Here is an 11,225-nt window from a genome sequence, read left to right as displayed (position 1 = left end):
AAATAAAAAAGTTGCAATTTTATACTATGCATAAAACATTTGTTAACAGTATCATACTACATAAAAATGTTTAAATATTAATTTAAAAATATACGTGTTATCTGTAACATGTTGTCCTTTATGATTTTCAGTTTTGTAATTAAAATTAATATTGTGTGAATTTATAGTCTGTGGCTGTGCTCGTTAAGTTGAGGTTAGATTTTCCTATTAAATCAAACTAGCTTAAATTTATGAATTTTGTTACAAAACTACAAAAGTTATAATTCAAATAAAATGGATTCACTTTCTACGGGATCTTTAAGTGGCGCACAGAAGGAAGAATTAATTGACCAAGTGAAGCAACAAATTGCAATCGCTAATGCACAAGAACTTTTAGCTAAAATGTCTGAGAAATGTTTTAAAAAGTGTATTAACAAGCCTGGAACAGCGTTAGATAATTCCGAACAAAAATGTATAGCGATGTGTATGGACAGGTACATGGACGCCTGGAACCTCGTCTCTAGAACTTACAGAAGTCGCATCCAAAGAGAAAGAAACATGTGAAAGTCTTGATATAAGTTAAAAGTTTGTTGTGCTGTAAATATAGAGGATGTAGAGCCAGAGCACGTTACAAATTGTGAGTTTCGTCTAACAGTTGTTGCATCAATAAAAATGTTTTAGGTTGTTACATTGTTTATTCTTAATTAAAATCCCTGTTTACTCTCACCAGATAATTTTTAATGTTCAGATTGTTATATAATACAAATTCTATACAGATTATATAAAGGATATTATGTATATCAATAAATTTATTTTTTTCCTTGGTATTAATATGTTTATTGTTATTAAAAATGTATTACAAATGGTGTATAATTTTCTATTACAGTAGTAGTGGCTTAACAAGAAAAAAAGAGATTTTTAAGGACAGTACAGAGTATAGGACAACAAATAGCCAACTTTTTAACATTAAACCAACTTTTAGTTTTATATTTTCGATGCAATATTACAGATACTCAATACATAAGTTAAAAGTCCACACAAGATAAATCTCAACTGATTTTTACTACTTCTGCACATACATAATACAGATTTAATAGATAACAACACACAAAGTAACATGTCCTGTACAGATTTCATTTAAATTATTAAAAATATCTTTGAAACAATTTATAAACCCCTCTACATTTCTTCTTTCAGCATTTTCTTTCTATACATGTACAGTTTTTTAATCCACATCTCCTTTAACTCGTCCAGACTTGGTAACTCCTGCAATAAAGTGTAATACACAATTAATATAACTAATAATTTTAACTATTACTTTAATTTCTTCAATTTTCATCATATAGAAACAAGATTTCGACTTCAAATTTAATTAAGAATTGACTCTTTCTATGGTATATAGTAAGGAAATTATGTTAGAAGTTTAGTTTATAGTAAAAATTTCCTTTTGTTTATGTGGCACACAGTAACTATGCATGTGTCAGGAGAATTGTGTACCTTATTTCAAAACAGTATTAATCGTAAAAAAAAATTATCTCATAAACGATTTTTTGTTGATAAAAAAAATTTGGTAGTCTTTAGGTACTTATTCTATCTTAGTAAGTAAAATTCATAAGTGTATAAATAAATCTACTCATACTCTCATTTGTACAAATCAAGCCTAAGAGACTGAAACATGACTTCAGTTGATCTACTTCTACTAATGCTAAAATATTGGCACGGAATTACATTTTAGATTTGAAATACATGTTAAAATAAGATCTGTAATTGGCCAGTGATGAATACGTCAGGAAACTTTCAATTGGTCTGGGCTAATAATTTTGAGAGAAATTTTATATCAATTTCTTTGTTAAAGTTTACTTTCTTGGTAAAATTATAGCATTTGAGTACATTGTCTTCACAAGTTTTAAAACTAATGAGATAAACAACTCACATCAAAATTAATAATTGAGTCATCTACATGATTTTTTACTTCCGCCTCTGGAACCTTCACAGTCTCAGTGTTAAGATCTATAACAATATTCTGTTGCTTCTTGCTTCTTGATGATGTAAAAGTCTTTGGCATGAAGGAGTCACTATTTATTTCAGCAAGTAAATTCCTGTCATGTATTGTAGGCATATCTTCTTTTACTTCAACATCTTTATACTCGTAAGTAGGTATTTTTGTCATTGTCAATCCTGCGGCCTCTGCAGCTTTAATAGCCTTCTCAATTTTGGTTTCAGTATCATCCAAATTAGGTTTTCTTGGATCTAAAACAATTTTATAATATAAAAGTATAGTAAACGTCAAGAATAGAAATGCACTGCAACTTACGAATGTTAATACCTATATCAAAAGAGTCTCTACTGAGAGAGGATGGGGATCTTTTACGATGTTTTCTACTACTCTTGCTGTGTTTAGAACGACTCCGAGATCTTGATCTAGAGCGAGACCGATCACGAGAATGTTTCGATCGTTTAGACTTCGATCGTGATGATGACCGTCGCCTAGATTTAGTTTCATAACGCTCCTTTGAAATACTCCTAGAATAACTCCTCCTTCTGTTTTTTGATCTTGAACTAGATCGTTTTCTTCTATAGCTATTTTCCGAGCGATCCTTTGAACGTGAACGACGTTTATGTTTGCTTTTACTTTTTTTTCTTTCGTATGACGATTCTGAGCTATAGGATAAGCTTCTTCTATCGCGATGTTTGCTTTTCTCTCGAGGCATTTATGTGTTATTGGAATCCTATTTATTTTGTTATATTCATTTAACAACTTAGTTTAACTATTGAATAAAATAAAATGTACCTGTGATTATAAGATTTATTAAATGTTGATTGCGCTTGACATTTCTCATAACACTAGCCATCCACTAACGGTGACAACTGTCAAGATAAATTATTATTTATTATCTATTTTATTACATGCGACCAAGTTACACATTTTAAAATTAATATAAATGTTTAAAATAAATAGATTATTTAGTGTAAAATTTAAAAAACTTGAAAAAAGAAAACAAAATTCCGTTAAAATTTAATAATTTAGCAATTTACCTTAGCTAAAAGCATTTGAAAACTGTTTTAAAATAGTTAAATTTCATGCCATTTCTTTTATATCAGCCCAATGATAATAATCAATGGTCATATTTGGGGTAATTTTTTCGAGATTTTGCTTTGTTATCAATAATTTAATATGAATAGAGTAACGTTAAAATGTAACGAGGTTTATAATATATTTTAAATTATTATACATATATAAAATATAAAGTTCAAATAGTTTGCGGTAATAGAAGTATATTATTTATAAATACCTTGATCTTATATATCAGAACGTTATTACTATGGTTGGAATTTGGATATCACAATTAAAGAACAGAACTCTCATCGACATACATTTGATTAATTTTGATAAATACAGTAAATATTCTATTTACAAAGCGGATTAAAAATTAGTTAAAAATCAAAAATCACATATCATTTCTTTGCATTTCAATATAACGAAAATATAATGACATTTTTAAAATATGCGTGTGCAGGAACGAAACACAGGGCAGCGACCACAATCAGTCGGCCTCGATGACGGAATGTGTGAAATTTTAAGATGGTGATGAAGAGTGTTTTCTTTAATGTATTTTAAAAAAATATACTAGTAGTCAACTTTATAATTTGGATATTAAGGATGTGCACTGTTATATGACTGCTTATATGATAGTAAAAATTGATATACAGTAACGAACTTAGTAGTGTTGAACGTGTTTTGTCGGATCATTGACATTGTTTCGTTATAAATTTTTATACCATCGTGATTGTTATGTTTGTGCTTGCATCGTGCACTTTTTTAGATCCAAGTAAATGGATTAAACATTTCTAATGTTTTCGAAGCCATGGAAAGACAGGAGCGAACATATGCCAAAATGGAGGCTACGGATTCCGTAGACACCAAGCAGGTAAGATCAAGATGATCGCAATTGCCGGTTGTTCAAGATTTGTTTACCGCGCACATGTTTTTAAAATTACTTCCAACACTATTGTCAGTAACCATAGACGACAAAGAGACGTGTAATTCAATAAATTTTGCTAAAAAAATTAAGTTAACATTAAAAAATAAGTAAAAAAATTTATTAGATTTTCAATGATACCATAAACATATGATGGAGTCACCTTATAGATCTCTGAACAAATCAAGGCAAAGAGTGGGTGAAGTACTGCCCACACTTGTGTGGAATAAATTATTGTTATTAGGACAATGTTAGCCATACAATACATATAATATCAGAAGCCTTTGTATTGTACTACAATTGATATAAAATTTACACTTATATACTTGTGTATTATTTAAATTCAATATATTTAGTTGCTATTTCAAAAATTGTATAACACATACTGTTAAGAAATGGTTCATTGCATTTCCAATATAATGTCAAAAGTTAAAGATTTTTTTTTCATATTAAAACATACAATTAAAGTCTTGTCTGATTCAGTAATTCATGACTCAGAAGAAGGACATGTTTTGCTTTTTGTCATATTATAGTTATGTATGTATATTTTTTTAATATTGTTTTATATATATATTACTTGCCTCTTTAATACACTTGTATGTGATCTCATATCATATATATATAGTTTTTCTGTGGTTGGTAATGTTTGTTTTGATTCATTTCCAAAGAGGTTTTGTATATTCCATTCGTTCATTATATAATCTTTATATCTTCACAATTTTTCCTTTTTCCTAAAACTGAAACTCTAAGTCTGTGTGTGCCTAAAACATTATTTTTTTATATTGACATCAAATATTAATATAAGGTAAATTTTGTTGATCTCCAAAAACGTTTTATATATTTTTTCAAGCGCAGATTTCAATTTAATTTAACAAATCCGTTTTAAAATAAATCAGATAATCTATGTGATACAAAGTTACATTACTAAGGTTTCTATGAACTATCTCCAAATCTCTGTGGTGGTCGAATAAAGAAGTACTCATATTTACAAACTGCAATGGAATTAAAGCAGTATTAAAATGGATGCATTAATGTTATTTTATTTAATGTTTGTAATTAAACATATTTTAATATAATGAGCTGGCTCAGATGTTTTGTTGGCTCTCAAGAAGGAAGTTGTATAGACTAACACAAGTCTCGGATGATTTAGAATCAATTGTATGTAGGTCTGAATCAATTGTATGCAATTACTGCTAAATTATTTACTGCTGGGATACCCTCCACCATAACTATTGGTATTAATTAAATTTTAAATAAAGTACAAAATATGATATCATTAGAGCAATGAAATTAAATGTTTGTATGAAGATATTTCTCACATTTTTGTTGGTATTGCTATCATACCAGGAAACAAGTTGGTGCACTTAAACTTAGAACGGCTTTGCAATAAGTGCATAGTATTGAAGATGACTCATCCCAAGCACTTAATCTAGAATATTGATGGATGAGCGAAAATGTAAAGCATTCTTATGATATTTTTTTTATATAAAGGCCATATAATTATCCATCAGTTATTAAAATATTTAATAAATACTTATATTATAAATAAGTGTATATTTTTATTTGGTCATAATATAAACTATGCAATACTTATAGAAAATTATTAAGTTTTATTACAATATTAATCAATTAAATCAAACAAAGAATCGAGTGCCAGTAGAGGGGAGCGTTGAAGCGTTATAGGCTGCGCGCAGGCAGTTTAATCGCGTCGGGCGCGCTGAACGCCGCGCGTGTGGTGTAGTGATGTCACTGAGTTGCTAGTGGTACTGTGTGGTGGTCATAATGGTAGCTATGGTGGCCTCGGCGTCTGGATACGGCACTTTGCGCCGATTTCTAAGCGCCCCCGACGGCCAGGATGTGGATAATACCGGTGTTGTCCCGAGCGCCTCTGTCGCGGTCTCGGTAAGATGTAGCGATTTCATTGTAATGTACTAGGAATTCGGTTCGCGTCAGGTGCGGTAAAGGTGGCGAATACCAATAGGGCTGATATCTATTTTTATCAAATACATTCGTTTACCGTAGTATGTGTAACTTGTTTTTCTTGTTCAATTATGCGTATAAATGTAACTTGTTTGTATTATTATTAATTTTATGTATCACGATGACAGTTTGAGGTTGTTGTTGTGTTATCGAACGATACTTAATTCTTAGGATCCAAGCGCATACTTGTCATAAAAATTATTTGCTAAGATAAGTTGTCTGTACGATAACGTATATACATATGTAACTACCGAGGCCGAACACAATTGCAAAAACATACGAGCAAGACAAAGGTCGAAGAAATCTGATTTCAAAATCACTTTACGACATAAAAGCTTAGAAAGTTATGCGTTGTACCTAACAATCATTACAATAGCTATTAAAATTACATAGACACCTAGCGCTGCGTGCGATAGAGAGGTCCATAATTTCACTAATACAGCTAAGCCACTTATAGGCTATATATATTTTTAACCTAACGTCCAAGCCGGCGAGGAAATTGTCGTGACGGTTTCAGAAGTTTTCGGTCGTTAAAAAAGAATTGGAACGGTCCAACGGTCGTTCTGTGGGGGTCGATGACCTGACTTTCCTTTTTAATATTCATCTTTGCCTCATAATCACGTTGGATACTACGTCCTTGGCCTCGCCATAGATATAAGAATATGTTCTGCGATGATGTCACTCTCATATGGTCTGGATGAGCCGGGATGGTTCGGCCAAGGTTAGGTCATCAGACCGTGTCTTAACAGACGGTATCTGGGGACTAACGGATCGTTACCTCCTCAGAACATTCGCCGTCGTGGTTACCGACCCACATAACTGCCTTTTTACCCTAAAAAATTAACTAGTTTCGTTATACACTTAATCGTATGTATACCGTTGTTTCAAAAGAACAGCTGTTTTCCCCCACAAAAATTTTATATTCGATTCTGAACCTCAGGATTAAAGTTAATTAAAAGGTTTTATTGAAATGTGATTCAAAGATACATAAACGTCAAGTTAGTCATTACATACTTTATAATAATTATATGAATTTTATTCTTCTCACTGTTTTTAATTGTTTTTAGCTTTGTTTTAAGTATGTTAATTAATTAATATCCAGACTCATAATTTGAACGAAAAGATTTTAATGATAATTATTCTCGAAAATACTAATTAATAAACAGATAGTAATGACCGTAATTCTTATTAAGTTTGTTATTTTTTGTGATAATACAAATTTTAATAAGAGATGAAGTTATTGCCAGCTAGTGTTAAGTTAATTTAAGGCCATATTATCGTTTTTGGAATTGTATATACTCGGATACAGTTTAAGCGTGACTCGAACACAGACAATACATTTTAAATTTAAATGAAGTTGTAAACGTTGAAGTCAGATCGAATCACAACATGAAGTAATTACGTATTAAGATGTATTCACTTGGTAATTAATGTTTAAAATCATTCGATCGGTTTGTTCGCTTCATTAAGATGGCCGCTGCGTTCTTGGCGACCTTGCCATGAAATGTTCGTTTAGAATCGAAGCGATATCCTTATTTACCTTTTTAGTGATGTAAACGTTATACGTTTCCGCAGGGCTAAGTTGTTTCCGTTTTTAGAACTAGATTTTTATATGGTTTGTTTCTATCACGCTGTAGGGATTGTTGAATCGTGAATCGAAAAGTTTCCAAGGAATATATGTTATGAAAAATAATACGCTATATAGTTTTATGCGATAGGTTCTACAAGGAATTTGGAAGTGAAAAATTCATTCATCAAGAATTCGAATTTCAAATCTACAAAGGCTCAGACTTGCAATTCAAGAATAAATTTTCGTGGTTTTGTTTGATATAGCATCAGTTAAACTAAATTATACATCGGCGTAATAGATACTATAAGTTTCGTATGATTCCATGATTTAAAACAAATGCAAAATTCCGCACACCATCGTAAGTATTAAGTATAGTTATTAATAACGAGTTTTCCTGTCTTACATAATTACGCTCGTGTGTATAATGGATTTTGTCATTTTCTTGTTTTGTAATAATTACACATGATTTTAAGTGCACTCATCTCCCGGGGCCGTATTAAGTCGTCGTGACAAAAAGCGTCTTAGATTTGATTTTAATGTTGAATTTTTGCTTTATATTTTGCAAGAAATAGTTGTCGGATACATTACATTGAACATTACTACAATCAGTAAGGCTTTAGGACTTTACAAATAAATATTATTATTATTTACAAACTTATGAATATTATTTAAGATAGTGAAATCAACAAGGTCGTATGCGCTTCGCCCTTGAGTGTTAAAGCCCAAACAATTTTCTTTTATGGTAATCACATTCCCGTCTGAGCAGGTTGGCTGTCTGCTCGAGACTTTCACGTTTATCGTCTTCATAACGAGTCGTTGTGATCTTTTTTGCTTAAGCTTTACAGGCAATTGTTTTTAATTACTCTTTTTTATTATATAATAGTCATAATTTTTTACGCAGAGGACTTAAACGAAAATATAAAGCTAAGAGCGTATGGACCTTCCATTGATAAATTGCAAATAGCATCGTCTATAAGTAAGTTATTAGAAAAAGATATATAATTAATGTCAGTGTTCAAAAGTAGTTCCATCTTATTATAATGCGATGGTATGATACTCCGGGAAAAAGCAATAAGGTCTGTTATTGCAATCAAAAGTCAAGGGGACAATTTCGTCTAAAAATAAATATGGCATGGCGGTTACCGAGGCGGGACATTGACGGACGAAACGCTCGAACTGCTCAACATGCGTCTACCCACAGGCTTCCTATAAGGAGGACCTTGTCGGTTTTGTAGGTGGGCAGGATGTTTGGTTTGCAATGTTTGATATTTGACCAAATTCAACACTGTTGACAATTACAAAATTAAATAGAGTATGTTGAAATAATTCAGAAGATCTTTATATTCTGAACGTGAACTAACTTAAATGTCTGTCATAAGAATGGTAACAATGGGGATGTTTGTTTCAACCAGGTTGATAATAATCCTAAGTCTGACCCCATAGGTCGTTATTTCTTATTGTAAGGAGCAAGCCTTGGTTTAAAGGTCGCCAGAATTTAATTTATAACTTCTGCCAGGCTGTTGATTATTTTATGTATTTTTGATTGCCTTTTGCCTTGGTTTTGTTTGGTATACTCGCGTCACTCCCCTATAACCTATGCCACATATGAAAAATCTTATAAAACGTTATAACGTAGAAGTAATGTACTAAGAAATTTAGTAGTTATTTTCATGTTTTGTCGTTATTGAAACAAATTGAGAATGCTAAAAAGGATTCAAAGATATTATTAGTTGTATTATAAAGGAATGATTTGAATTTCGTCAATGGAAAAGGTTTAGGGAAACCTATTGCAATGAAATAATTATAAATTTACTATAGATTCATGCACACCACATTGCCCGTTAAGACATTATAAAATTATTTCCGTTCTGCATCCTTAACTTCGCTCAACTTTGTATAATGAAGTTGAATGATTTCAATCAATCATTGCCACCCATAGCCACACTGAGCCTACGTAACCTATAATAAAATGAAAGTTAATTTAGGCTTCAATTAATGCTTATCTTTCTATTTTGAAATCGGATTCGTTCTAGATGATTCTGTTGTTAGAATAATAATATTTGATTTATTTATTTATCAAGAGATTAGCGACGCTCTTTCATTGTCGCTGTTGTAAATCAAAGATTATATTTGCGCCAGTCTCTCAGCTGTCTCAGATCTAAAGTATTATTTAAGATTCAATTGCTTTATATTGGTATAAATAACTAGTTATGTTTTTGTCGTCAATTGTCAAAATACTAATTAATAGCGATAAGTTTATTAAAAGGGTTTGAGACTTGGTTTGAACATTTTTGATGGTATGTTTATAGAGACTCTATTGTATATATTTTCAAGTCCTAATGTTATTTCATCGTTTCTCTTGACTGTCATAATTTATTTCTCTTAGCGTCGGCGCCGTGGAGATTATTTCCGTTACTATATTTTCTGACATATATAACATGATAAAAGCCGCCTGTCACTTGGCTGCACAGACGGCTACATAGACTAGTTATTTTATAATTTATAAGTATTCTTTATAGTCTATATAAATACATATTTCAATTTCTTTCACATAAAAATATACTACATATCTTTTCAATAACTTCCTTTTTACTTCTTCTTTTCTAATTTTCTACGTGTTGTTGAATAATTTCAAAGTGTCGCAAATATCTTGTTCTATAAAAAAATAATGACGTGTTTGGACCCCAGATTCCAAACCTGCTTTTAAAGATGACGTAATCAAATCTAGAGAGGGTGTGGGCGATAAGTTCTTGATAGTTCCTCTACTTAGCACTGACCTACTAATGTACGATTCAATGCACTCAAAATATGCTCATTCAAGATGTTTTTTGTGACCTTTCTTAAGCAGATCATTATACTTTTCGATCCTGATTTTTAAGTCACTATTAATCATATCTTTATTCCTATGAATTTTACATGTGACATGTAATTATCATAGATAATTTATTATAGAATGAAACTATCATTTATTTATTTTGGTTTGCTAGCTTTTGTTTTGTGAGTTAAAAAATGACATACTTACATATTACATGTATATTGGCCAAGTTTGTTTGTTTGTCTTAAAACGTTTTCACCTCCGGAACTCATGAATGGCACCGTCTCGTTTCTCTGAATCGTATTTATTAATAGATACTTGTATTTATCACACACCAGCCATCAGCTGGCTCACGTAATGCAAATAATATAAAATAACATAGCCTTTGTTGGTTTGTAAATGAAGGAATGCGTCTGTATTGTGTTTGTAGTGACGTAACATTTTATCAACTTTCAACATATATCTTATCTAAAACGAAACAATGGAAAAGGGGAACACTGTTATATCATTCTTAACTTTAAATGAAATAGGGTTGACACGTTCTTTCCTGTTCTATTAATATAGTTTTTAATATAACACAACCCTATTTTAAATGTATATAATTTGAATATTGCGTCGACATGAAATGTGTATTATCTATATATAATATATAATGGCTGTTTGTATTCAATATTAAGTCCACGTCTGTGTCGTAATTGTGACACGTTTCCGTCTCCCTATTGACAAATTTGAATAGTGAAGCGTGATCGATGAGTGAAATTAACGTTACCCGTCTCTTTTACTTAATAATTAAATTTTATTATTTACCAATACTTTTATATTCATATTATTTTCCATAACTATGTCGTATATTATGCGTAATCATTATATTTACCAAACTTGGAACCGTTAAACTGAGCAC

General features: G+C 31.0%; 3 protein-coding genes across 16 annotated transcripts in view; 2 read left to right on the top strand and 1 right to left on the bottom strand.

The window, feature by feature from the left end:
* Nucleotides 1-148: 148 nt before the first annotated feature.
* Nucleotides 149-667, top strand: LOC116779613 (mitochondrial import inner membrane translocase subunit Tim13-like). The gene has a single exon (XM_032673995.2). It carries the CDS (start codon nt 274-276, stop codon nt 541-543), a length of 270 nt encoding a protein of 89 aa, XP_032529886.1. The 5' UTR covers nt 149-273; the 3' UTR covers nt 544-667.
* Nucleotides 655-2,835, bottom strand: LOC116765252 (serine/arginine-rich splicing factor 4). Its single transcript, XM_032654675.2, has 3 exons — nt 2,306-2,835; nt 1,913-2,229; nt 655-1,245 (listed from the first exon to the last, which is right to left on the bottom strand). The coding sequence occupies exons 1-3, from the start codon at nt 2,688-2,690 to the stop codon at nt 1,159-1,161; spliced, it is 789 nt and encodes a 262-aa protein (XP_032510566.2). The 5' UTR covers nt 2,691-2,835; the 3' UTR covers nt 655-1,158.
* Nucleotides 2,836-3,518: 683 nt separating this feature from the next.
* Nucleotides 3,519-11,225, top strand: part of LOC116779593 (patronin) — a 34,575-nt gene continuing 26,868 nt past the window's right edge. For 9 of the 14 annotated variants that reach the window (XM_061525228.1, XM_061525133.1, XM_061525051.1 and 6 more), the window contains exon 1: nt 5,652-5,861. In XM_061525228.1, the coding sequence (XP_061381212.1) occupies nt 5,742-5,861 (120 nt within the window). In that variant the 5' untranslated portion in view covers nt 5,652-5,741. Of the gene's footprint in view, nt 3,909-5,650; nt 5,862-11,225 lie in introns of those variants that run through there. The other 5 variants (XM_061525438.1, XM_061525269.1, XM_061525163.1 and 2 more) reach the window with 2 other exon arrangements.

This window comes from Danaus plexippus, chromosome 2 (assembly GCF_018135715.1).
Source record: "Danaus plexippus chromosome 2, MEX_DaPlex, whole genome shotgun sequence".
Lineage (NCBI taxonomy): Eukaryota > Metazoa > Arthropoda > Insecta > Lepidoptera > Nymphalidae > Danaus > Danaus plexippus.
This window is presented reverse-complemented; position numbering and strand designations above follow the sequence as displayed.

Bases quoted from the DNA above. Each gene is read 5' to 3' on its own strand.
- LOC116765252 (XM_032654675.2), bottom strand. From the start codon at position 2,690: ATGCCTCGAGAGAAAAGCAAACATCGCGATAGAAGAAGCTTATCCTAT. The intron at 2,230-2,305 runs GTATTAACATTC...AAATTGTTTTAG, and splicing joins TAGAGACTCTTTTGATATAG to ATCCAAGAAAACCTAATTTG. The intron at 1,246-1,912 runs GTGAGTTGTTTA...ACTTTATTGCAG, and splicing joins ACTCAATTATTAATTTTGAT to GAGTTACCAAGTCTGGACGA.
- LOC116779613 (XM_032673995.2), top strand. From the start codon at position 274: ATGGATTCACTTTCTACGGGATCTTTAAGTGGCGCACAGAAGGAAGAA.